We start from the raw sequence: 27,503 nt of genomic DNA, 5'->3' as shown, positions 1-27,503 counted from the left end.
TCTGCTAAAAAGTTTTAATTTGAATTTTCTGGTCTTGTTCTTTTCTTACAGCATCTTTGTAAGGATGTTACCGTTTTTATTGTTGTCCGTATTTGAGCATGTTAGATTTAACCTAAACAAATATTGTTGTGGTTGCTAGTCGCCATTGAGTCAATTCTGATTCATGTCGATCCCATGTGTACAGAGTACAACTGCTTCATAGGGTATACAAGGCACTGACTGACCTTTCAGAAGCAGGTCACCAGGCCTGTCTCCTGAGGTACCTCTTGTTGGGTTTGAATTGCCAACCTTTTGGTTAGTTAGTAGTCTAGCACTTAACCATTTGCACCACCCAGAAGATATAACGGATAAGGGATGGGGCAGCGAGAAAGTCTGGGTGGGTTTCACATTTCTCAAGGGCTCACTCTTCTGCTTCTAAAAAAAAAAAAAAAATGAAGGACAGATTAATACTTGGCACATTTTTGTGATCACGCTTCCTCTGGCCCTGTCTTACTTTACTAAGTCTCTTGTCACTAGCCCTTCCTTGTTCCGTTTACATCACCTCTAGCTTCCAAGGTGTCTCCCTCTCCCCTAGAAGTGGTGTCTTTCCAAGGCTGTCAGCTCTGGTCCTGTGCACTTTCCAAGCCCCTTCTTTTCCTCTTTCATTGCCAATGCTGAATCCTTATAGGTGGATGGGGCGCTCTCCGGGGTGCAAAGCTTCTTTGATGATCTCTGGTTCTGCTCTTCTAGGACTCCTCCATTCTCATGGACAAGTTATTTCCTTCCCTAAGGCTTAACAGCTGCCCACCTGTACTCAGACTCCTCCCACACTCAGCCTGGTCATCCAACCAGACTCCATCTTGACTTCCCCCGGACTTTGGTCAGTTAAAATATTTGCTCTGGGCAATGTCTCCTGAATCAACAGGACCTCTGCACTCCATGTGGCTTCCTGGGCCTGGGAAAGCAGAAGGAACAGAGTGGGCAGGGAGCAGAGACAAGAACACCTGGACCGAGCGAGCACTCATGAGTGCGAGTTGAACTGGACAATGAAAAGCAGAGGGAGAACATCATAGAAGAAAAAGAACAGAAAGGGAAACACCAGTGAGTGGGTTAGTCTATTCATGGAACTTCCCAGTGCCTGTGTTCTGACTTGAGTTGGGATGCCCACACTGGTCCTGACTGTGGCAGCTCCCAAAGGTGAGGCTCTTGGCTATGTGGCATAGTGAGGAATGAACAGAAAGGCAGAGTTGTTGGGATAGGATCCTATGCCCCTGAGGTTTGCTGGGCAAAAGAGAGAAACTCCTGGGGCTGCCCTGGCTGCCAAGGGCTGAGGGGGAGGCAGACAGGAAGGGGAAGCAAATAAGAATGAAATGTATGGTGGGTGGAGGGAGAGGCTGGAATCCCAGAAATCTCAGGGTTACCAGAATGTGTTTGAGAGATTTGCCTCAAATTTTCCTTCAAAAACTTTTGCAGATGTCTGTTTCTACTGTAGGAATGTCCCATAACGGTTTTGAGAGGAGGGACCAGCAGAGAGGCTGCTGCTAAAGTAGAGGAAGAAGTATGTGGCTTCCAGCTCAGGGTCCTCCCTTCTTCCTGAGCATAGCAGTCTTCAGGGTGGAACGGGAGGGCCCAGAAAGAAGCTAGGAATCCAGGTATAACTGCCCCAGCCCCAAGTTCCCCTTTGATCCTATACGAATTGACCACTCCTGGACTCTGCTCTGCTGCCAAGAAGTACCAGGCCTACCCTCTTTCTGGGTCTCATAATAATTACAGCTCCTAAATACTGAGCTCCTATGGGCCAGGCATTTTTCATTTGTAAATCTCACACTATGTCAATTTGTGCTTTCTATGTTTTAAGGCTCTTTTATTAGGGGCACACAGGTTAGTTTCAGGATTGCTATATCTTCCCATGATTTATTTTATTACTAAGTAAATATTCTCTACTTTTTTTTTGCTTTAAAGACTATTTTGCCTGATGTTCAGATTACTATAGCAGATAAATTGTTTGGTATTCATCTGTCTAGTTTAGCTTATCCTATCCCTTCATCTATCTTTTTACCATGTTTTTAATGTGCTTTTACAGTGTGCTGCTGTATTTTTTAAAAATCCAATCAATTTGTTTTCCTTTTTTTTTTGACAGGTCAGCTTTAATCTCTTTACATTATGATTATTACTATATTTGAACTCATTTCTACTGCTTTGCTCCCTGCTCCCTTTATTATTGATTTGGCTTTCTTCCCTTTTGTGTTTGGCTTTAGACACTCTATTACTAGCGTTTTTGAGGTTACCCTCGCTGCTTTAGTATTATTTATTCAGGGAGCTTATTCCAGCTTCCTCACTTGATGAGGGCCCAGGGCCACATCTCTGGTACGTACTTGAGCATTAGAACCTGTTCCCACCCACCCCTAGGACTCATTTCTCTGTATGAAACTCCCACGGGATGGTTCAGTGTCAGCTTTTGGTTACTATTCTGGCTTTGATTTCTGTATTCATTTCTGGTATCTATGATTTTCCCTCTCTCTCAAGTTCAGCATTACAATTTTCTTGTTTTATTCAGCTTTTCTACATTTATAGCCGGAAGGGGGTCCTTCTGGGTCAGCTTAGTCTGTGTTTCCTGAAATCCTTAGGGAATTGCATTCATTACCTCATTTAACATTCCCACTGGATGAATGGAATTACTCCCATTTCCTAAGTGAAGAAATAACTCTGTTATACTGCTCTCATTTCATACTTTTTTTTTTTTTTTTCCTAGCTAACAAATCCCCCTGATAAACACAAATGGCTTTCAAATTCTTGTTTGTAACCTGTTTCAGTTAGAATAACGCTAGCTGCCGTTACAGATAAGCTCAGTGTTCTCAGGGCCTCTTGGCTCCTTCCATTTTGTAGCTCCATGCTCCTCTTGGGCCTTAGACTTCTCTCCACTCAGTGAATGAGGAAAGATTCTCTCATGGGAAATGGTGTACATCTCTTCCAACAATATTCCATTTGCCAGAAATTAAATGGGCACAGGTACAGCTGCCCAGGGAGGCTGGGAAATGTAGTTTAGCTGTGTGCCCAGGACGAAAGAAAAATATGTTTGGTAAACAGGCAGTCTCTTTGCCTATACCTTTTAATCCTCCCATGTCTTATCATTTTCTTGTAATAATTTAATATGAAATTCCCGAAATGACAGGCTTCATTTATTCACTTAATCCATTAGGTAGGCCTCTACCAAACAATCTTTGCTTATTGTATTTGCATGAACTTGACTTCTCCATTTCTTGTTTTAGCCTTCTCTGCCCACAATTTTAACATTTCATTCCTAACTTATTCCACTATCTTACCTTCCTTTTGTGAAACTGTTTCTTTCCAGAGATGCCAGCAGGGAGCAGAGAAAGAGTAAGTGGGCAGCAAGGGGTATAGCCCCTACCACTTTAGCTGGGGGGAGGTGTCCTGCTCATTTTAGGTGGTCACTCAACCTTCAAACTCAAATCTGAAGCTAAGTGGTCCCAGAGACCCACTGGATAGACTATCCCTTCCCTGTGCCATCTTTTCTTTCTGAAGTCCCACAGACAAGAGCTCTCAACTGGGCATTGGGAGTCCATTCCTTGGCAGCTGACACCAGAACACTGGCTACAGACAGATCCACCTTCTCTCCAAGGATCATGGCAGGGTCAGAGGCACATCCAGATGTCTCTATGAGTAGGGCTACCTGACCAAGGGAAAGCCCTCAGTGTGGACTCCTGATTTGTTCCTCTCAACAGACTGAGCTACCTCAAATTCTCTTTGTTCAGATTTAATCATTCATTTACCCATCCAGTTGGTCATTCATTAAAAATCCTGTGAGCCCCTGACACCCTCCAAATTCAGCACTGGACTCGATACTCCAAGCTGAATGAAACACATTTCACAGTTTAGAAGAGACCATCTTGGAGTGCAGACAAAGCCCAAGGTATTTGGAGTGCTCTGTTAGTGATCTGTGTGAGGTGCTGAGGGACCCTGAGAGTAGCAAATCCCTGCCTAGTGCACTGGAGAAGGATCAGCAGGATTCCATAAGAACCGCACACGCAGAGGTGGTCACTGAAGGTCATGGTATGTTTAATGCAAGGGGTGAGGGGTGAAACAGGGGAGCTCAAGGCTCAGCCCCACGGCCTGTCTCTCACCACAGCCTCAAATGTCCTCCTGCAGTTGCAGCCCACAGACAATCGAGTAGGTCCAGCTTTAAGCTTGTTTGGCCATGCTGTGTCCCATCTTACCTGCCGAGTCCAGGATCCTTCCCCATCACACCTCCTCAGTCAGGCTGTAGGCAGACCGGTAAGGGCTTGATCACATGACAGTCTTTTGACCTCATCTCTGCCGCTCCTCCCGTTCAGGCTATTTGATCTGCTGACCGTGGGAGAAAGACCGCCAGGCCTCTGACAGCAATTAGCAACATTCCTCTCCCTGGAACTGTGATAGGGAAACCTCTGTCACGTGGAGGTTGGCCCTGCCTTCTTCACATCTACCCTTTCATAGTAGCTCAGGCCTATCACCACCTCATCGGTCCTTGGGCCCTGCCCTCAATGGTCAATGGTTTAACTGCACAATGCCATAGGAGGTCTTGCATTCCCTTGGATGTTCTACTTTCTCCACCACCACCACTACCCCTTACTTATCCGCAGTTTCTAAGTTCTTGAGAGCTAGAGATACAGATGACTACCCGTGGTAAATTGTATGAGCAAGCAGGTTCTGTGGTGGCCTTATCAGAGGGGTGGACTGGAGGTTCCATGGGATTTACAATTGTGGATTCTGTGGCATGAAGTTAGTGACTGAGGGGCCCTCTGGGTTCAGTTCTTAGGTGTGTTGAAGAGTTAAGTCTCAGGAGCAATCTCTGTAGAAGAGAGGGGTTATTGTCCCTCTGAGATGAAATTATGGGGGTAAAGGGAATGTGAGGTTATGGTAAAACTAAAAAGGCCGGATGATTAACTCTTTTCCAATCTCTTTCTTCAAAAACCAAACCTGCTGCCGCTGAGTCGATTCCAACTCATAGCAACCCTACAGGAAAAGTAGAACTGCCCCAATAGGGTTTCTAAGAAGCAGCTAGTGGATTTGAAATGTTGACTTTTTGATTAGCAGCCGTAGCTCTTAAGCACTGTGCCACCAGGGCTCCATTTCTTCAAAAAGGCCTGAAAATATTAAGTAGCCAACAAACTCAAGGGGACATAAATATTTGCGGGAAGGCCCTGTACAGTGGAAATGCTTCCAGCAAAGACAGCAAGGGCAAAAGCTAGGCTGCTAGTCCCATTTCTACTCATTCAGACATGGGCACCAAGCAGCCCCTAACATCAGAGTGACTCTGTACAGGCTGGTTACCTCAATGAGACGTGGGAACTATTTCCAGCTCCTGAGATTCCATGGGTGATTGTTTTTATTACATAAACATTATCTTTTAATACAGATGAAAGACCACCCCCTGCTGGGCATTCACACAATTCCTGAACAAATTCAGAAGAATAAAACATCTACACGGACAATATAAATCTTAAAAACAACAAAAAAGGGTTCAAAATGCAGCAAGAAATAAGTCTTGTGTGTTCTGTACGTCTCTGTCTTCCTCCCCGTCTTCATTTACTGTTGCAGGGAGCTGCTAGAAAGCTGATGCCACAGCTCATCCACAGTTTCACAAAGACACTATGAGGCTACCTAAAAGTACTTCATTGCAGAAGTCCCCAGATGAACACAATTCTAATGGGTAGCTCCCAGCGTCCTTAACTCTGTTCTCCCTAGGAGAAATCCATTTCACAGCAACTGTTACCACCAGACTCTGGCTGGAATCATCTAGTACAGTTGCTGTTGTGTCCCACCGGCTGGCATGGCCCAAGGACATCGTGAGCTGGGCAGTCTCTCTGGAGCGGCCCTATGCTAAGCATGCTCTCCAGCACTGCTTCCACTGGCCCCTGTGCTCCTGCCAGATGCCTGGGTGTCCGAGGAACGTGAAGCCTGTTTTGGCAGGTGGATGGGGACGTAGATGTTGGAAGCGCAATGCTCCTTGAGGTACTCTCCTCCCTTTTCTTCATATTCTTTCCTGGTGACCCAGACTTCGTGGTTGTCTAGGTGGTCCAAGGCCCAGTCACGAGCACCATACCAGGCGTCCAGCACAGGGTTAAAGGCAAGTTGAACCTGCAGTGTGAAGAGAACATTCACCAGTAGGCATCTCCCATCAGAACTCCAGGCTCACGGAGTGTATTTAGCAGGCCCAGCTACACCCCCTACATTTTATCCCCAGAGATATACAAATAGGAGGGGCCCACTCAATTCCCAGGCAGGGTAGGACTACCTTTGCAACTCAAAGCAAAGCTGAGCTGAAATGCCATACTTTCCAAGAGAGCACACAAGAATGCAAAGTACATCAGATATTTTAAGAACATGAGACCTGCCACCTTGGGTCAGAGAGGTGACCAGTTGCCCAACCTCCTCTCCACACTGCTGTCAAACACAAGAGCAGGTACAGGACAAGAAAGAAAGGCTTTCTTGGTCCCGTTGACCTCTATGAGACAGAGGGAAGCAGAGGCTGACTCAAGGTGGCTCTCGCCATAATGGTGAAAGAGCCTCAGAAGAAACGAGAGCAGGGAGGGATGACCTAGGGAGTGCTTTGTGATGCTGCCAATGCTTACTTTCCATTCCTTATTACCCTGGGGGTCAGCAGGTCTGTATGACCCTCAACTAGGCTGGCCTACCCCTTCGCGGTAACACTCTCTGTAGCTCAAATTGGGCTTCTTGGGTTTTGGGAGTCACCTGCCTGACCTCCCCTCTTCCTCTCACCTCCCTTTCTCCACCAACCACAGAGTTCCAGGTTGGAATGGTGGCCTCAGGACTCCCAAAGTAGGTGACACATGCAGAATTAGCATGCACAGGCAGAGAAGAATGAAGGAGATGAAAGTGCACGTGCAGGAATCGGACTGCCTGGGTGCCCACAGGCTAGCGACTTCTCAACAGGGACCTGACCGACCCTCTCTGGGGATCATTTCCCACCACCAAGTGAGGAGGACGAGAGGCCTCACAGCTCTGCCTTCGGAGGAGTCAGTGAGAATGACTGTAAAGCGTTTGGTATGCTGCCTGGGACATGTAAGTACTCGATAATGGTGGTTATCATTATTATTAATAAAAACTACAATAAAACAGATATTTAACAATGGAATATTAAATAGCCACTTTAAAAAAGGAAGCTTTAACTTGATCAGACATTTCACCTAAGAAGAAATACAAATGGCCAATAAGCTATAGGAAAAGATGCTCAACATCATCAGCTATTGTTGTTGTTGCTGCTGTTGTGTGCTGTCTAGTTGATTTCACTTCACAGTGATCCTACCAGACAGGGCAGAACTGTCCCATAGGGTTTCCTAGGCTGTAATCTTCATGGGAGCAGGTTGTCAGGTCTTTCCTCCCAAAGAGTGGTGGGTGGTTTCAAATCGCCTACCTTTCAGTTAGTAGCCAAGAGCTTAACTACTGCACCACCAGGACTCCTCATTAGCCATTAACCCAAACCCATTGCTGTCAAGTCCATTCTGACTCACAGTGACCCTACAGGACAGAGTAAAACTGTCCCACAGGTTTTCCACGACTATAACCTTTACAGAAGTTGACTTCCATGCTTTTCTCCCGTGAAGCAGCTAGTGGGTTCAAACTGCTGACCTTTCAGTTAGCAGCCGAGCACTTAACCACTGTGCCACCAGGACTCTTCATTAGCCATGAGGCAGAAGCAAATCAAAATCATAATGAGATATCGCTTCACATCCACTAAAATGGCTATAATTTAAAAAAACGAGAAAGCAAGTTTTGGTGAGGACATGGAGAAATAGGAACCCTCATCCATTGCCGGTGGGATTGTAAAATGGTACCACCACTATGGAAAACCGTTTGGTGGTTCCTCAAAAAGTTAAACATGAAACTACCACATAATCCAGCAATTCCACTCCTAGGCACGTATTAAAGAAATTTAAAAGCAGGAAATGGAACAGATACTTGTGCACCTGTGTTCACTGACCAACTATTCACAATAGCCAAAAGGTGAAAACAGCGTAACTGTTCATTAACAGATGAATGGATAAATAAAACACGGTACAAACACACAACGGAATATTACTTAGTCATAAAGAAAAATGAAGTTCTAATACATGCTACAACATGGATGGACCTTGAGAACATTATCACGGAATAAGTCAAATACAAAGGGACAAATATTGTATGAGTTCACTTAAATATCTAGGATAGGCAAGAGTACAGAGACCAAAGTTTATTAGTGGTTACCAATGGTAAGTAGGCAGGAGTGGAAGAAGGGGACTCACCGCTTAGGGGACACTGAGCTTCTCTTAAGGGTGATGGGAAAATTCAGAAAAGAATACAGGCAGTCCCCGACTTAAAACGTACTCAGGTGAGCACGAACCGTACTTACTACCAACCCTTTTTTTTTTTGTACATCTTATGGTTATGGTTAGTAATATGTACTACGTACAATGTTGCAGCATGTGATTCATTGATGTTATCATTCTCAGATATTCACTTGTTGACAAATAAAGGTTGGATTTATAAAGATACTGATAATAAAAGGCAATAACAATCAAAACTAAAAAAAAAGAGATATTCAATTTAGAACTGACTTATAACAGAGTCACTGGAATGGTTGAACAACATGGTAAACGTAACTAATGTCACTGAATTGTAACACGTGAAGGTTGAAATAGCAACTGTGTTATTTACATATTTACCACAGTAACAACAACAAAAAATTACTGGGGAGAGGGCAGGTGCTTTGGAAATAAACCTATTGATGTAGAAAAACTGTCACCATAATTTGAAGAATACAGGTTACAAAACAAGTTATCAACGATCTTTTTTTGTTGTTAAAATCATATATATGTGGGAAAAAAGACCTAAAAGTAGACGTGTAAAGTTGCTCACAGTGGCTAGAACTTTAAGTAAATTTTTTTTCTATTTCCTTTTTTAGGTTATTTAAATTGTCTGATTTTTTTTCTTAGTAATAAATTTTTCAGTTTAAATAAGAAAAACAACAGAAACTTTATTTTTAAAAAACAAAAACCACCTATGTAAAAGCTGTGTGTATTGGGGGGTTCTCCACCTTCAAAAGGTCACGCAGGGCCTTAGATGGCTTGTATATTTGAGCCACTGCTGTGTATATAATCTACAATTAGCATATTGGGGATTAATTATGGTGTGACATGCACTCACGGCATTAGGAATGAAGAAGGGGGCAGGACAGGTAGAAGGTGGAGGTGGGACTGCACCAGGTGAGAGCGCACAGACAGGCCTGGGAGGACGGAGCTGGAACCATCCCCTGGAACTGAAACTTTCCCAACTTATGGGAAAAGCCTTGGGGTCAAGCAATGGATCTTTTTTTTCCCCTTTTCCTATTGTACTTTAGGTGAAGGCCAAGAAATAGATCTTGAAAGCCAGGTGAAGTTTTCCTCTGGATTCCTGAATCGCAAGTCAGCCCTGCCAGCGTGCACCTCTGCTCATGCTATACAACTTCACCCGCCCCCGGCTTCGTGCCGTCGCTCCCTCCTGTTCACTGCTGTCTCTTACTGCCTCCTTCTTAGGCTCCTTCACTGGCCCCTCCATCCTCCAACTGTCCTGAAATGCTGGTGTTATTCCAGACCTAATCTTTGACTCCCTCCACTCTCCCAAACAGTGCCCGCTGGCACAGCATGTTAGGCGATCCAAACCTACCCTTCTACTTTCTCTTGAGCTCTCATCAGCTACCTATGGGCCATCTCTTCCTGTATGTGTCCACTGGAATCTCAACTCCACCCACCTGGAAAGGGTATTTAAGCCCATTCCTCCTCCCCTATTTCCTAGCCCAGAGAATGAATGTCATATTTATCAAGCCAGTTGTCCAACCTAGAACTTGGAGGTTTAAGTCTTACATTCCACTTCTCTCCTGATATCCAATCTATCACCAAGCCGTGACAATTTTACTTCCTTAACCTCTCTCATGTCAAACCCCTCCTCTCCTCTCCCTCTGCCACTGTCTTCACCTATCCTGCACAGTGACCAGGTAACTGACACTGTGCCAAGAGCTTAGAACACGGCAATTCATGAGACACTCGCTGGCCCTGACCTAAGCAAGGTGGGTCTAGTAAGGAATACAGATAAAGATAGGGAAGAAAGAAGTACATAAGACACACTCCAATTCTGCTTCAAAAATTAAACATACGCTAAAGACCAGAGAGAAAGCCATAAAGATGTTTAATAGCAGATATTTCTGGATAACAGAATTATAAAGTAATTTTTTTATTTGTACTTTATTTTTTATTTACACTATTACTTTTGCAATCAGAAAACAAATAATTAATGCTATTTTCAAAACAGTTACATGACTAATCAGTACCTGAAAACAAGACTGGAAGGGCCTCATCTCCAACAGTTCCTTCTCAATCCTGGCTTTCATCCCAGGATACATCATGTTCCCACCAGTGAGGAACACATTCTGAACCAGCGTCTCCTGGACGTCCTTCGGATACCTAGGAGAGAAACAAGTTTTTCTGGTCTAGTCCAACTTGAAAATTAAAAAAAGAATGTAGATTTAAAAATATATGCTCTAAGTACAAAACATTTCCTGTGTGTCTTTACAGAATGCCAGCCGAGTGTTTCCAAATATTAGTCAAAAACCTAAATTTGAATGTTCAACTCATTTCTGTTACGTGATTAGAATTTTTGCCCCTTTCTTATACTTTTTTTTTAACATCAACTTTATTGAGGATTAATTTACATACATTTTGATGAAGTTTGACAAATTTATATCCCCAGTAACCAATACAACAATCAAGATACATAACATCTTCACTACCCCCAAAAGTCCGGCCTCCTTTTGAGGACCCATCCTTGATTTGTGTATGTTTTCCAGTCAGCTTTATCTTATCCCTGTTGGATCACTTTTCCACCTATTGTCAACACAAAGCTCAAAGCCACTCAAAAAAAGCAGCTGTAATCGCTTTTTCTCCTTGCTAGGTGCTGCTGGTTCTAAGAATCCTGTTACAGCCACTGGCAGCCAGTGTACTAGAAATCATGTTCCCTGCTTGTCCAACTTGAATTATGAAAACTCCCGCTGCAGGAAATGCCTGTATAAACGAGATTGGGGAGGGGAGCATTGTTATAGCTCTTAAATAAACCCTGTGTACTTTGGGGGTGATTTAAAAATCGCTGGTCTTCAATAATGTAAAATTTATATAAAAGCCAATGCGTATACGTTACCGTCTAGTTCGCACATATAAGAAATTATGGAAGTTCCTCAAATCAACTGAGCATTTGTGTGCTCAGAAAAGAACAACAGAGTCCCAGCCATGTGCCAGGCCTGAGGCAGAGATACAAGAATACTATCTGAGCACAGCACGTCAACGAAGAGGAGCGAGAGAGGTAGATTTCCCAAGTGCCCAACCATCAAATCTACCATCAACACAAAATCCAACACAAGGGTTCAGGGAAATCGAAGGAGATGAAGTTTTGCAGTCTCACCTGTCCAGGACGTACTGAAGAGTCTCCGCTATCCCAGCCTGCTCTTCTCCGATCAGAGATGGCTGGAAAATAATTTCTGGAGCTCGAATTCTTTCTGTCCCAACAAACAGCTGATGATATGCTGCCAAGTTAAACACGGGCTTTGAAAACCCAAGGTTTAGAAGATATTTTTAGGCCATAATGACAAACATACCAGCTGCCAGTTTCCTCAAACTCCATCTCTTATTCCAATATAGCTCTTGTCCATTGTTCATGTCAGAATAGCCTTCCCCAACTCTCCCGATTTGATAATCTGGTTTTCTGCCTCCTTTCAACCTCAGAATTACAAAGACCTAGAAATTTACATCATGAAAAATGACCCAAGTCACAGGGAAAGACACTTCATGGACAGCAGCAGCTAAGAGGCCGAGTGGTGGAAGCCCAACTCTGCCCACCCGGTGCCTGCCTTGGCACCACTGGCCCCTCCCCAGCCACGAAAGCATTTACCCAGGTGTGTCTCAGGCTCAGATCCATTTATCTGGCCGCCATTATAATGACAGAAACATAAACCCAAGTGAGAATTAAGCATAATAACGCTGGCTTAATTTTAAATGAAACCACTAAAATCTAGTCTTTGGGTCTAAAGTCATCAATTAGTTGCCCAAATGTCTCTGCCAGGAAGACTGTTTCTCACAGATTCACAGATCATGATGTCAATCTCTGGGAAAAAAACCTCTGACTTCAGATGTTTAAGTATCGGTACCTCCCTTTTCTAGAAAATACAGCTGAGATTTTTTTTTTTTTAATCTTCCTTGGCTAGTCTGGTCATCAGTGTCAAGTGTTTCAACACAAAACCTTGGTCTAGGCTACAGAAGTCAAACCTGGACAGTGGTAACTGGCTTCTCCACTTCAGGTGTTTCCTCTGAAAACAGGGGCTCAAAATCATTCATGCTTTCCACGTCTTCCAGGGATGGCTCCAGCTGCTCCAGGTCAGGGGTCTAAGAACAAACAAAACAAAACGGAACCTGTAACTTCAGCGAGTCTTAGCGCTCTTGGTTCAGAGTCACCAAAAAGAGCTGGGAGCTTGTCTAATATTCTAAAAGTTTACATAAAAACCTTGAAAATTTTTCTAAGCCATAAAAAAAAAAAATGAACACAAGGATTAAAAGACTAAAAAGCCAGGAATGGGCTTTGCTTTTATCCTACGCCTTTTCCTGCTTATACAAGCCTCATCAACACCCACCTTCTCTCTCTGAAGCCTTCTGAAGGTGCCAGCTCCAGGCGGGGCCCAGTGGAAACTGGCTGCATGCATTATCCCTCCCCACCCCACTCAGAACTCTAGGGGAAACGGGTTTGATAGCCAGTGTCCTACAAAACAGCTTAGACTAACAGCAAAATCAGATAGATCCCTTAATAATTAATAAACACATGTGCCAACACTGATGGGCATAACAATTAGGCCCCTTAAGAACAGGTTCCACTGGGCTGGGAATGTGACTAAGGGCCCCAAGGTGGCTGAATACTTCCTATCTGTGGCATCCTGCCTGTCTACTGAACGGACAGTCCTCATGGACGATGACAAGCCTGGGTGGGGCCTGGACATGCTGGCATCATTCCCAATAGAGGGCTTAGGGCGTTTTTATTTTAATTTTCATCTGCACTAAAGAAGCTGTTTACAGAGACTCCACCAGTCTGAGACCCTAAGAACTAGACGGTGCCTAGCTACCACCGATGACTGCCCTGACAGGGAACACAACAGTGAATCCTTGATGGAGCAGGAAAACAGGGGAATGCAGATACTAATTTCTCGTAAAAAGACCAGGCTTAATGGTCTGACCGAGATCGGAGGGACCCTGACAGTCATGGTCTGGGCCCAGACCCTTTGATAGTCGAAGATTAGAATCATTCTTGAAACCAACTCTACAGACAGGGATTGGCCTAGACTATAAGATAAACAATGATGCTGGCAAAGAGTGAACTTCATGGCTCAAGTAGACACGAGACTATGTGGGCAACCCCTGTCTGGCGGCGACAGAAGGAAGAGGAGGACAGGAGCTGGCTGAATGGACACGGGGAATACAGGGTGGAGAGGAGGAACGTGCTGTCTCATTAAGGGGAGAGCAGCTGGGAGTGCACAATGGGGTGTGTACGGCTTTTTGTATGAGAGACTGACTAGATTTGTAAACGTTCACCTAAAGCACAATAAATAGAAAAATAAAAAGAAGTTGTTTAGGGGAGAGGGGTTCTAGATGACATCTTTAGCCATCTGTCATTCTGCCATGAGAAGGGCAGATGAGTCTTGCCTTTCTGGACTCAAAGGGAAGAAGTCACAGGGAGAGATATACCGTTACATCCCAAGGAAGAACGTTCTAACAATGACAGCTGCTGTAGAATGGACTGTCTCACTAGGTGGTGCCGTAGCACAAATCAAGCAGACTCAATCACCGACAGCCAAGCGTGCTTGGGAGGAGATGCCTACATGGAATATGTGTTCTCTGAGTCCCTCTTTACTCCAGGAATCTATGAAGTATGTAGATTACCAACGCAGGTCAGAGCATTTAAATATACTTCTCTAGGACCTGTAGTATATATACTACAGATGTAAACAAGCACTCAAACTCACTCTTTTTTCCAGGCTCACTTTTAAACAAGGCAATGACCCTCAATGGCTGCCTTCACCCCCATAAAAGTCACGTGGCATGTGTGGCACGAATGGGGGACAATGCATTCTAATTTCTATCCAATGTAGGCGATTCTACTGTATTTACAGGGAATTTTCCAGGCTTGAGGGTAAGCCCTGGAAAAGAATATTTCTTCATCTGAGACTACAGGAGAAAATGGGAGGGACTGGTTTAGAAGTAGGTAATTTAAGGAAAAAAAAGGGGAGTCAGGGGATAAGATCAAAACGACCTCCTTCTCAGTGAAGGCGGCAAAAGTCATCTCGGCCAATACTGAATCAGATCCAGGGGCAGGGATGCCTGCTGTTTGCAACGCCACCCACAACTCCCCAGTCCTCACTGCAGATATTATCCTACAGTTTATGGCTGAGGAAGCTGTGGCTCAGGAAGGTTAAGTATCTTGCCCAAGGTTATATCACACTAGTAAGTGGGGGGAGCTTGCCTGAGACAAAACTGCTTAGCTCCAAAGTCTTTGCTCTGCTTTACCTGAACTTTTATAAACTATCAGTCTGAGAGTGACAGGACAGCTGGGGCTTTAGGAGTATTAAAAAGATCTAGGCCAAGCTCAGGGTGGGTAACACAGAAAGAATGGAAGACCTTATGTACGGCGGCAAAACCAGCTCAAGTGAGCGACAGGCTCCTCTGCTCAGGCAGAGGCAGTGAGAGCGTGTCAAGGGGCATTCCCATGCCGTCTGCAGTTGGTGATGTGAAAGACTCCTAACCTGTGACCCCTCCCCCCCCAAATAATAATAGGTGAAGGCAAGCACTGGGCTCCATTGAGGTCCCTCCTATCTGCCTTTCTACTCCCCACCCATCTCACCACCTTTACCCTCCATCTTCATCCCAACCTCCACTCCTCGGACCTCCCTCACCCCTATTTATTCTCCATCCCACCTCCTTATCTTTTTCCTTGTCTCAAAGGATGAAGCATACCATCTTCTACCCTGGGCAACGCTTATCACTCATGCTGTTAAAACTCTCCCATCAATCTTCTCTGGCTTGTCTCTTTTCTAATTGTTTTTTCTCAGTCTCCTTCCTTACTTTTTTTCTTCCACCACCTGCCAAGTGGTGGCATTCCCCAGGCATTCTGCTTTTCTCACACCCCATGTTTTTCCCATGCAATTCTATGTAGTCCCATTGCTGGGTCCTAGAGGGCTCCACCTGGTGTCCCATAGAGCCTTTAAAGATAAGGTGCTCAAAACTGATCTCATTAGCTCCCCAAACACGGTCAAAGGCACGACTACCCACCCCTGCCTTTCAAGATAGCCTTAGTGTTAAAAGAGTGGAATATGGAACTGGATTGCTTGTGTTTGAGTCTCAGCTGTACTACTTGCAGCTGTGAGACTCTGGGCATGTTTCTTCACTCTTGTTTCCTTATTTGTAACATGGGAGTAGTGACAGCACCCACTCAGAGTTGTGAAAATGAATCAGGACAACACTGGCAGAAGTGCTCAGTACAGGGTCTGGCACATGTCATGTGCTCTATTGTTGTCAACCACTGCCACTGTGCTGCCACCTCTGCTTCTGAATAGCACCTAGATCTTTAGATGCTAACTCTCGAGTGCCCACCCTCTGTCCCCATGAACAATGATAAATTTCAGCTCTCTTCTGAAATCCTACATTTCTCTCCTGTCTTCCCACCTCTAGCCTTGTCTCTCCCTATAACGCATCCTCCTAACTGCCACGGATTATTTTCCCAAAATAAAATCTTATGCTATGGAAACCCTGCTGGTCTAGTGGTTAAGAGCTCAGCTGCTAACCAAATGGTCAGCAGTTCAAATCCACCAGGAGTTCCCTGGCAACCCTAAAGGGTACTTCTACGCTGTCCTTTAGAGTCACTATGAGTTGGAATCGACATGACAGCAATGGGTTTTTATGACTTCCTTGCTCAACATACTTTGAAGGCTCTGTATGTCTAACTGATAAAGACCTTTGGAGCCTGGCCTCTGCCTCCCTTCCCCACTTCATCTCCCGCCCTGGCCCCTCCTGCCCACGTGCTATATACCAAACAGGCCATCTCCTCATGCATGTGGTCCTCCCATCAAAAACCTTCTTCCTCCTTGTCTGCTGCCTGCTGAAATCCTAATAACCTTTCAGGGCCCAGCCCAAATGTCTAATCCTTTCTCAAAAATATGTCCGTGTCCCACACACATACTAGATCACCATGCCTGATATACTTTATTACAGTCAGTTAACTACGGGGCTAGCACCGTATCTTCATTACCTCTGCATCTCTGGTCCCTGGCATACCATGCCCGGCATTGAGTTGTAGGCCCCTGGGATACACCCTCAAATCTCTTTGGAAGAGAGAAGACTGTAAAACACTGTGGTTTCAAAAAGCTTCTTCAGCTGCAACAAAAACATCATCCACCTTCATCCAGCTACACTCACAAGCATGTCACTGAGCCCTGGTGGCGCAACAGTTAAGTGCTCCACTAACTGAAAGATTGGTGGCTTGAACCCACCCAGTGGCTCTGCAGGAGAAAGACCAGATGATGTGCTCCCGTAAAGATTACAGCCTAGGAGACCCTACGGGGCAGTTCTACACTGACATGTGAGGTTGCTATGAGTTCAAATCTACTTGATGGCACCTAACAACAGCTTAGCTCCACTAAAAATGGTGAAAAGAATTTTTATTTATCCCAATTCATATGATTCACAGAGAAGAACAAAGATAGTAATCCCAATGCAGAGACTGGGCATCCGCTAGGGAACAGATTTCTCTAACCTGCCGGCTTCTCTCCCTCTAGGGTTTGCCAGGGTATCCACACACACTGCGTGGCATTCAGAAACACACGTATGAACAGAACACCAGCTTGCCAATGCACTTCATAGAAGATGCAGTGTGGGCCCCTGGAACAGCCTCAAGTAATGTAAGAACAAGCAGAGACCAACTCTGATCTTGGCTACTCAGTAAGGGAACGTTCTATATCTGGCTCACTGTGTTTTCCAACAAATGATGGTTAGCTCTTAAACTGTGTCCCTCCCCGCCAATACACACTTGTGCCATGTTTATAGTTCCGGGAAGCAAGCATCCTCTGGTTTTAAATATTTCATCAGGAATGCTAACAAAGCCCACTTCTTCACAACACCCTAGAAGGATACTTGCAGAATGGCAAGGGCTCAAACAGACTGATCTTTAGGAAAAAATGGATTTTACAAAATATTTTAAGTTTAAAATTTTAGCTATATTTCTAAACCGTACTTTAGATAAAGTTTACAAAACAAACTAGTTTCTCATCAAACAGTTAGTACACACATTGTTCTGTGATACTGGTTTACAACCCCACGACATGTCAACACTCTCCCTTCTCAATCCTGGGTTCCCTATTACCAGCTAAAAATTTAGCTGTATTAATCTAACTCAGCCATTACTGCTTAAATGGCATTTTAAAATGAATGCTGGTACACGTAAATTTATTCTTTATCCCAATGAATTCTACTGCTAGAAAATATCATAAGTACTTTTTGAAAGGGCAACATAAATCAGAGACTACGTCAGCCTGAGACCAGAACTACCTGGTGCCTGTCTATAACCGATGACTGCCCTGAGAGGGAACACAACAGCAAATCCCTGAAAGAGAAGGAGAGCAGTGGGATGCAGACCTCAAACTCTCGTGAAAAAAAAAAAACAGACTTAATGGTCTTACTGGGACTAGAAGGACCCCAGAGGTCATGGTCCCCAGACCTTCTGTTAGCCCAAGACAGGAACCATTCCCAAAGCCAACTCTTCAGACAGGGATTAGACTGGACAATGAGATAGAAAGTGATACTGGTAAGGAGTGAACTTCTTGGATTAAGTAGACATATGAGACTACGTGGGCAGCTCCTGTCTGGAGAAGAGATGAGAAGGCAGAGGGGGTCAGAACCTGGCTGAATGGATACGGAAAGAGGGTGGGGAGGAGTGTGCTGTCTCATTACAGGGAGAACAACTAGGAGTATATAGCAAGGTGTATATAAATTTTTGTACAAGAGACTGACTTGATTTGTAAACTTTCACTTAAAGCACGATAAAAATTAAAAAAAAAAAAAAAGTATTCCAAGAATGTTATTGGAATTGACCTTAGTCACTAACAATCACCCTCAATAAATGCTGACTGACCATTACAGCTTTGGGGACAAATCGATCCATCAGATTTTTTATTTTATATAGAGAAACCTTTTGCAGTCCAACGTTTCCGAATCTCCCTAAGCCCAGAAACACTTGAGTGTGTGTCCCCAGGGCTCAGAACTAAGTGGGTACTTAGCAAGTGCCTGCAGAACGAGGTCACGAGTGGTTCAATCACAGTATGTAATAAACGCAGGGAGAACGGACAGGGACAAGGAAAAACTAACTCCCCAACGGCTCCCCAGTCGCATCCCCACAGCCGTTTGTTCGAATCTGAAATCTCTCTCCTGCGTGTGGCTTAGCGGTACATATCTGGTATAAAGATGACATTGACACATTAAACGTGATAAAAATAAATGCGGATGAATGAAAAACAAAGACAACATGGTTCTGGATCCCAGTAAAGAACGGTTCACATCTGGAACACAGACATGGAAACTGAGAGAAGCAGATTAGAAAAGGGACACTGCGTGCTGTGGGGGAGAAAGTGGCGGTAAAGGTTCCTTCTGCCAAGATAGCAGTGATCCAGGAAGGTGCACCTTGTAAGCCTGACTCAGGATCTGTTCTGGAAAACATGCGTGCTCCCGGCAGTCACTGCATATAACCTACAGCCTGGCGAGGAGGGAGGGCGGAAGGCTAGAGCAGAGGCTGCAAGGTTGAGCCTGCAGCTGGGACACAGTCACTGCAAAAGCGAGCTTCATGCTGACTCAAAGACAGCTCGGAAATCATGAAGAAGCCCCACAACACGCCCAGCATCAAACGGCACTAACTTGGATTCTTCCACAGTGTTGTTCTTTCCAACAGCATGAATAATCGACAATTTAAAAGTTGAGCTAAAAACAAAAACCAACAAGCTATATTGGTTAATCCTGCCCCAGAAGTGTCACGAGGCAATGAACAAGCCTACTAGGTGCTGTCCACCACCCGTCTATCAGTCTGTTGTATTTCAGTCTGTTGTATCGTGGTGGCTTACGTGTCGCTGTGATGCTAGAAGCTATGGCACCGGTATTCAAATACCAGCTGGGTCACCCACGATGGACAGGTTTCAGTGGAGCTTCCAGACTAACACAGACTGAGAAGAAAGGCCTGGTGATCTACTTCTGAAAAACAGCCAGTGAAAACCCCATAGATCACAACATAATACTGTCTGATACAGAGCTGTAGGAGAAATCCCCTAGGTTGGAAGGCACTCAAAATACCCAGGGGCCACAACGATGGACTTGAGCATACCAACAACTGTGGAGATGGCACAGGCTGGGCAACACTGCATTCTCATCGACAACGAAGAGCAACAATTAGTTGCTGTAAAAAAATTCAGAAGCTATGTATGAAACATGATCCCTCGGGGAACATCAAGATGGAAAGGAGGTTTAGCAAACATCAGAAGAGAGCTAATGGAGTATGTGACTAAAGGACAAACCACCGTCAGAGGAGTAGGTTCAGGTTCAAGACGGGACCACGGGACCGATGTGTGACTGCTCCTCCTGCTCCAGCACTCACCTCCACTCCCACATGGAGGGCCAGAGGACTACAAGGTGAAATTTCTCCTGTCACTGCACCAGCTGATACAAGGTCAGTGCCACCACTGTCCCTGCCCACGTCCATGTGACACCACTGATCACACTGCTGTCTTTTCCCACAAGTCTGGTCACAACCCCTTGACATCAGCCTTCTCAGGATCCTCCTCCAACCCCTCGGGAAGAGCTGTTCTCTCTCGATGGCCCTGTGGGATCCAAGGGAGGGCCCTCCATTACCTCTGGCTTGCTGTCTACCACATCCACCTCAAGGGTGACTTCTGCTTGAAGGATTTTCTGCTTAGCTTGCTCCACTGCTGAACTGAGCTTTTGTATGTAGGACTGCAGCTCTTCTGGAGAGTCCATATTCAGCTCTATCAGGGCTTTGTGAAACTGATCCATCTGGCCATCCTCTAGAAGTTCCTGAAACCAGAGCAGCCACAAGTCACCCTCAAAGACAAACGCTGCAATCACATACAGAAAGAGAAGACAAGTGGCTTAAAAGCCAAAGAGAGAAGACTCACAGCAGGCGAGGTCTGCAGGGCTCACCTCCTGCCCTACAAGAGTCACACCTCCACCTCCCACCACGGCTTCACCCAGGTGCCCTCCTCTCCAGCTCTTCCTAGGCTAGCATTACTTCATGGTTTCAGCATTCCCCAATTAAGCAAAACTAACCTATGGTGACAGATGTCAGAAATGTTACCTATTGGGTGGGGGCAGGTGGGAGGGTTACTGCCTGAAAGGAGACATGAGGGAGGCTTCTGGAGTACTGGCAGCATTCTGTTTCTTGATCTGGACGGCAGATACATGGCGATATCCATTTTGTGATATAGTATTCACCTAAGTATACACAAAGACTTGCGCCCTCTGCATCACGTGCGCCATACTTACGTGCATTAGAAAGTTTAAAAAATATGATAAATGAGGTCACAGGGCAAAAATAAACAAATCAGTAATGCCAGGGTCCAGAGCTCTTTCACTCTTTCAGAAACACCTGCTACCATGCTCCACTTAAAAAATCTCCATACTGCCAATCCACCTGGACTCCCTCCCGACCCCAAGGGTGACTTAGGTGGTCAACACGTTTTGAGGATGGAGGAGAAAACAGAGGAAGAAAACTTTCTGGGACCACCACGTTGAGCAAGACCGAGGCCCCGGCCGGCGTCTGCTCTTACTTGCACGCAGAGCAGCCTGTCCAGCCGCTCCTGATCGAGCTGCAGCTTCTCCTCCCGCCGACGGGCGTTGAGCTCCTGCAGTCTCCGCAGCTGCTGCTGCCGCCTCTCCTGCTTCTCCTCGGAGGTCAGGGTGCTGCCAAGGAGCTTGCTGGAAAACGGGAGCTGCATCTTGTGGACATTGTTCTCATAGTAATCAGGGCACCGCCATTTCTGCAATTCTTCAAGGAAATTATTTCAGAAGTTATGACATGGGAGCACTATTAATGCAGAAATTAAAAAATCGAGACCAGGGTTCCAGTTCTGGGTAAGAGGAGAAAGCACACCCCACCTTCCCTCTTTAACTGAACACGGCCACATAACCTGGACATAAAGGCAGCAGACCCACTCCGAAAGAACTCATAAGTAAAGTTCTACAGACAGATGGGAAACGACACCAGAAAGAAACCTGGAAGATAAGGAATGAAGGAGCAAAAGAAATAACAAAATCTGGTTAAATGTAATAGACTCGTCTTGTCCTCCTGAGTTTTTTACAATATTTTTGACAGCTGAAAGCAAAATTTATAACACTGTCTGGTGGGATTTTCAGCATATGTAAATGTAATACCTAACGACAACATACGGGGGCGGGGACAGGAGCCTAGATAGGGCTAACACTTCCTCATTTCCACTGAAAGTGGTCAAATACGATTATAAGGAGACTGTGAAAAGTTAAACGTGTTTTTTGAAACCCCTAGAGCAACCCTGAAAAAAAGCTACAGAGATACAGTAAAAACACAATAGATAAACTAAAATGGACTACCAAAAGAAAAGAAAACAAAGTTCAAAAAAAAAGCAGGGAAGGGAAATAAAAAAAAACTGGGACACTGTGGTGCAATGCATTAGTTAAAATGGCCCTTCTAGCTATGGTCCTTGTAACTCACACACAATGACTGAGTGGGACTATGCAAACAAGGTATATGGAACCTGCGATGTTTGGGGTTCTGTGGAAACTTGGTTAGGCCATGATTTCCAATATTGTATGGCTATCCTCCATCTTATGTGTTGTAAATTCTAACCTCTATGTGTTAATGAGGCAGGATTGGTGTGGGATGTATCCTGAGTCACAGCCTTGTAGGAGGGCATGACTCAAGTCCCATAATTACTCAAGTTACGCCCTTCCCTGGAGTGTGACCTGCATCCAAGGTATATATGTAAGTGCCGTGGAGGGGTTCTCTCTCTCTTCTGCATCTGGATTCCATGTTCAGTTCGTGATCATCTAACCTTCGGTTCTTGGGGATTGAGCCAGTCCGACCTGCCGATTCTGGGATTCGCTGGCCTCTGCAGCCTCATGGGCCAGCAGTCTATCATCTGACCTGATGTGCCAGCTTCCACAGCCCTGTAAGGCAGCAGTCTGTGGTCTGACCTGTGGTATGGGTTCGTCAGCCCCTGCAGCCGTGGGCCAGGAGAAGCCTATGCCTCACCCACGGATTTGGGACTTGACAGTCTCCAAAACCATGTGAGCTATTTCTTTGATACAGTTCTTGAGTTCTGTGAGATGTTGCAGCAAATTAGGGAACTCAAAGACAAGAGGGAGAGTGCTGAGGGGAGAAGGGTAGTTGATGTTAGAGATGATAGGGTGGTACAGCAGTTTGGAAAAATTGGACATCTTTAACCTCTGCCTCATAGGAACGAGCTTTGTGATGATCCTTATGAAAGAAATTATTCATTTAGAAGTGCAGAAAACAAATAATAAAGTGGTGGACCTAAATCCAGCCATATGAATAATTACATCAATTGTAAAAGGTCTTAACATACCAATTAAAATATAGCGATCAACAGAGTGGATTTAAAAAAAGACCAAATTACATGTTGTTTATATGAAATTCACTTCAAATATAATATAGGCAGATTAAAAGTAAAAAGACAGAAAAACATACCATGCAATCACTCATCAAAAGAAAGCTGAAGTGGCTATATTAACATCCAAGTCAACTCTGCAGCAAAGAAAATTACCAAGGATAAAGAGGGACACCTGGTGGATTCGAACTGCTGACCTTTTGGTCAGCAGCCATAGCACTTGAACCACTACGGCACCAGGGTTCCCAAAAGAGGAAAGGGTGCTAAAAAAAGGCAAGAGAAAAAAAGTGCACAAGCCAAAGTGACATCCTGATAACAATTTAAGGAACACCCCAAAAGCAGACAACATCTAAAAGGTTTAAGTAAACACCCTTTGCTTGAGGCTGACCTTCTCCATAATCCTCAGCGACGTAGCTGTGCTCATGCAGGATCTCCTCCATGCGGCTGAGAGTGATGGCTGCCAGGTGCCCGGGATACTTCAGCTGAAGGAGGCGCTGGAGGTAGCCAGCTGCTTGGCTTCCCCCAAGATTGATGCGTTTGCAGTTTTTAGCGTCTAACCTGCAACCCAGCAATAGAAAATGGCACTGAAATGTTTGGCAATACGGAGGACAGACCTTGGAGTGTTTTGGGGGGAAAAGGCATAATTTAATGAAGATGAATAAGGAAGAAACTGACTTGCTGGAGAAGCACAAAAACCTTACAGTTGGAAGAGACTTTAAAGGTCCTTTGGTCCAACCTCTTACTCAAGGCAGGAATTCCTAATCCACATCTGGACAGATGCCTGGCCATCTAACTTCTGACCAGAGTCTCAGCAGGAAACAAGGATCAATAGAAAGAATATGTGCTCCAGAGTCAGACTTTTATGTTTCTCATCATACATTTCTCAAACTGGAGTCCTAGGACCAAGTATCCCAGGATTATCTGGGAAACTGTTAAAAATGCCAATTCCCATGGCTTCACCCCAGAAATTCCAACTGTTTTGGTCCAAGAGGGACCTGAGAATTTGCATCTTAACAAGCTTCCCAGGTGATTCTGGTGTCGACCAGAGTTTGAGAACCTCTCCCGTAGACACTCCACCTCTACTGATGCAATCACATTAAGTAACCACACATGTATCGGTTTACAGTAATCTCCTAAAAGCACCAGATGCCACTCACATGAACCAAAGAGGAAAACAACCACAGTAACTTTTATTATGAGAAAGAGGAACACAGCATTTAAGAACTTGCTGTATGTGGAAATGTCACTGCTATACCACACCTTACCAGTAGATGCCAGCATAGAACAGAATATGGCCCAATCGGCTAATTCCTCACCTTTCCGGGAAACAATTTTCTCTCAATGTGCTTTTTAAAACTACTGCATATTCCATAAAACAAGAACTCTACTTCAAGAATATTTGGTAATATCTAAGGATGTACTTTTTTCTTCATAAATTTTCAAAGACACTTAAAGAGAAACTCCCACTACAGGTTTCGATCAATTGAAATATTTATTTAAATACAGGTCTCAAATAAATTCGAGCATTTATTTAGCATTTGATACTGTGACTTAAATACGCAAACTGCTTTTCAGCTTAAAAAGGAGCCCTGGTGGCGCAGTGGTTAAAGTGATCGATGGCTAACCGAAAGGTCAGCGGTTGGCAACTACCAGCGGCCCTGGGGGAGAAAGATGTGGCAGTTGGCTTCTGTAGAGATTTACAGCCTTGGAAACCCTACGGGGTCGCTATAAGTCGGAACTGGCTCGACAGCAGTGGGTTTGGTTTTTTGGTTACGGTTTAAAAGGCACTGTCACCTGAATTAACTCACTTCAGCCTCAGGATAAACCCACTGTATAGAGAAATCACGGTTTCCCAAACTTGCACGTTAGTGGCGAGGTTAAACTCCTCAGCAAAGCTACAAATCCAGGCGTTCAACTCCCAAGTCAGGGCTGTCCCTCCTACTGCACACACTCTATTTACGCAGCGTGAGGAACCTTTTAAAGAGAGCACAAGGCTGGTCTAGCTTCTTATCGGACAACTACAGTCCAACTGTAAAATGAGAACAGATTTTAAATATGACAGAAACTACCCTCACCTTTTATTCGATTCATAAATATTTAATAAGTGCCTATCATGTGCCAGGCACTATACCTGAAAAGGTCTAAACAATAGTGATTAAAGAGCTTTGAATACAAAAATGCAATCTCTTGATAACAAAGTGACTCCAGTACACAAAGACAGTCTAAATCAAACATATTTAAATAAGTTACTCAAAACAATTTTATTGAGTGCCCACTACCTGCAGGTGTTGTGTTAGTGTCTCCCCATAAATCAGAATTATAAATTATAGAATTATGGATTTGGACCTGAGAGACCATCTACTCCAACTCCCTCCAGGTCACTAAGGAAGGAAGGTAAAGTGACTTAACCATAGTCAAACAGTGAAGTGAAGTCACAGCCAAGCTCAAGCTCAGAGGCCCAGTTCCTGGTCTAGTACTTGCTCTTTCCATTTCACCTTTAAAGTAGGCACACAATACATGTTTCCTGGACACATCTATAAATAGCACTCAAAGTGCCTAAGTGTAACTCACCTCCCTTCTAAGATGGGTAAAATATGCGTACACTGGTATCCAGATGAAATGATGAGCGCACTGGAAGTCAAGTTCTTTGGCTTATTGTGGTAGAAGCTGAAGAGACTGTCTATTCCGTAGGCAACCTTTGGTATCCCATAGCACTCAAAAAGAAGCTCGGACATCATTTGCCTTGAATACAGTGGGTTGCACACAGCTTCAGTCAAAACTACGGGATGATCAACACAGCCCTACTTTGAAAGAAAAGGGCAACTAGATGAGCGATAACAGAAGAATATTCTTTTTAAAAGCATAAAAGAAACCAAAATCCTTATTGTAGAGCTGAATTTGCTTTTGGTCCCTAATCAAATGCTTGACCAGAGGCAGCTGTAAAGCATGCACTCAGCTCTACTGGAAGTTGCTCTGGAAAATACGAAAGGAGGGTCAAACGATTTAAGGTCATTAAATCAAGCCCATCCAAGCTGTCAGCAAATTCTATTGGCTCGATCTTCCAAATATCTCCAGACTCCAAGTGCTTCTTACCACATCCCACGCAACTTCCCTTCCAAGCCACCATGACCCCTCACCTGGACCACTGCAATAGCCTCCTAACGGGTCTGTTCCATCCTCTGCCTCAGGGCAGTCCGTGCAGCAGCCATGTTGTTGGGTGCCAGTGAGTCGATTTCGACTCATGATGACCCCACGTGACAGAGTATAAGTGCCCCACAGAGCTGTCTACACTGTAGTCTTTCTCCCATGGGGCCACTGAGTAGGCTGGAACTGCCACCCGTTTTGGTTAGCAGCCCAGCACTTAACTGTTGCACCACCAGGGCGCCTCTGTAGTAGCCAAAGTTGGTTCTTTTAAAACAAGTCATGTCCCTCTTTGGCTCAACACCCTGCAACAGCTTCCCATTTCACTTAGAGTAAAAGCCTACAAAGTCTGTGATTTGTCCCCTGGCTACCTCTCTGAATCCCTTTTCCATTTAGTACCACTCTCCCCTTCACACTCTTAAGGTTAGTTACCAAGTCAGCTCCAACTCATGACGACCTTAGGTATAAAAGAATGAAACACTGCCCAGTCCTGTGCCATCTCTGTGATCTTTGATATGGTTGGGCCCATTGTTGTGGCTATTGTGTTAATTCATCTCATTGAGGGTTTCCCTCCTTTTCACTGACCCTCTACCAAACACGAAGTCCTTTTCTAGGGACTGGCACACTCTTGCCTCAGGACCTTTGCACTGGCTGCTGTCTGTAACACTCTTCCCTCAGACATCCACATAGCTTCCTCCTTCAATCACCTCCTTCAAGCCCTTGCTCAAATAACACCTCCTCCAGGAGACCTACCTACCTTATTAAAAAATGCAAGCCTCTCCTCTCCTTCCATCATGCCACAGAATTTACTTCTTTGTTCTACTGTTTGTTGTCTGTGCTTCCATACTAGAATGTCTTTCTATACTAGCTCCATAAACACACAAATTTGGTTACAGTTGTATTCCAACCGCCTAAAAAGTGCCTGACAAAAGGCGGCACTCAATAAATATTTGTTAAGTGAATTTATTAGCAAACGAGCACACATGCCCGAACGTACGCTGCAACAGGCAAGGAAGGGGGAGTTTGTGTTATTCACTGCTCCACCCTAAGAGCCTAATACAAACCCTACACACGTTAGGAGCTTAATATTTGATACACCAACTGAGTGAATGACAATGACAACCAAAGTCACCGGAGGGGCTGTTACCTCTCAGGGAGAGGAATGCGCAGGGACGAGACGTCAACCCTCTCTCAAAGCAACACACCCGCGCTTCTCACCTGTGAGGAAACACCCAGGTGCTGGAAGCTGTAGTCAAACAGCAGCTCCTGCAACTCCAGATTAACCGGCACGTTGCGGTCGAAGGGTGAGCGCAGCATCCAGCGCAGCGGCTCCAGGCTGCCCAGCGCGTTGCCCACCTGCGGGCCCGGCCCGCCCCGCGCCGCCCCACGACCGCGGGCACATACCGCACGGAACTGCAGGCGCGGCTCAGGGCCAGGGTCCGGCCCGGGACACGCCCAGCCGGCACGGGCCTGGAATGACCCGTTGTCCAGCACCAGCGGCACCGGCAGCGGCCCGTATGCCAGCGGGCCGGCCTCCAGCACCGGGTCCGGCGCGGAGCGAGCGTCGCGGAACGGGAAAACGTTCGCAGCAGCTCCGACCATGCCG

General features: G+C 45.1%; 1 protein-coding gene across 1 annotated transcript; it reads right to left on the bottom strand.

Moving 5' to 3' along the window:
• Window positions 1-427: 427 nt before the first annotated feature.
• ACTR5 (actin related protein 5) lies at window positions 428-27,503 on the bottom strand. The gene is made up of 9 exons (XM_003411545.4): window positions 27,116-27,503; window positions 25,328-25,557; window positions 23,145-23,314; window positions 20,921-21,138; window positions 19,986-20,168; window positions 12,327-12,443; window positions 11,467-11,606; window positions 10,343-10,475; window positions 428-6,117 (listed from the first exon to the last, which is right to left on the bottom strand). The coding sequence occupies exons 1-9, from the start codon at window positions 27,497-27,499 to the stop codon at window positions 5,860-5,862; spliced, it is 1,833 nt and encodes a 610-aa protein (XP_003411593.1). The 5' UTR covers window positions 27,500-27,503; the 3' UTR covers window positions 428-5,859.

Source organism: Loxodonta africana, chromosome 24 (genome assembly GCF_030014295.1).
Source record: "Loxodonta africana isolate mLoxAfr1 chromosome 24, mLoxAfr1.hap2, whole genome shotgun sequence".
Lineage (NCBI taxonomy): Eukaryota > Metazoa > Chordata > Mammalia > Proboscidea > Elephantidae > Loxodonta > Loxodonta africana.
The sequence above is the reverse complement of the archived record's forward strand: the minus strand, read 5'-3'. Positions and strand labels throughout refer to the sequence as shown.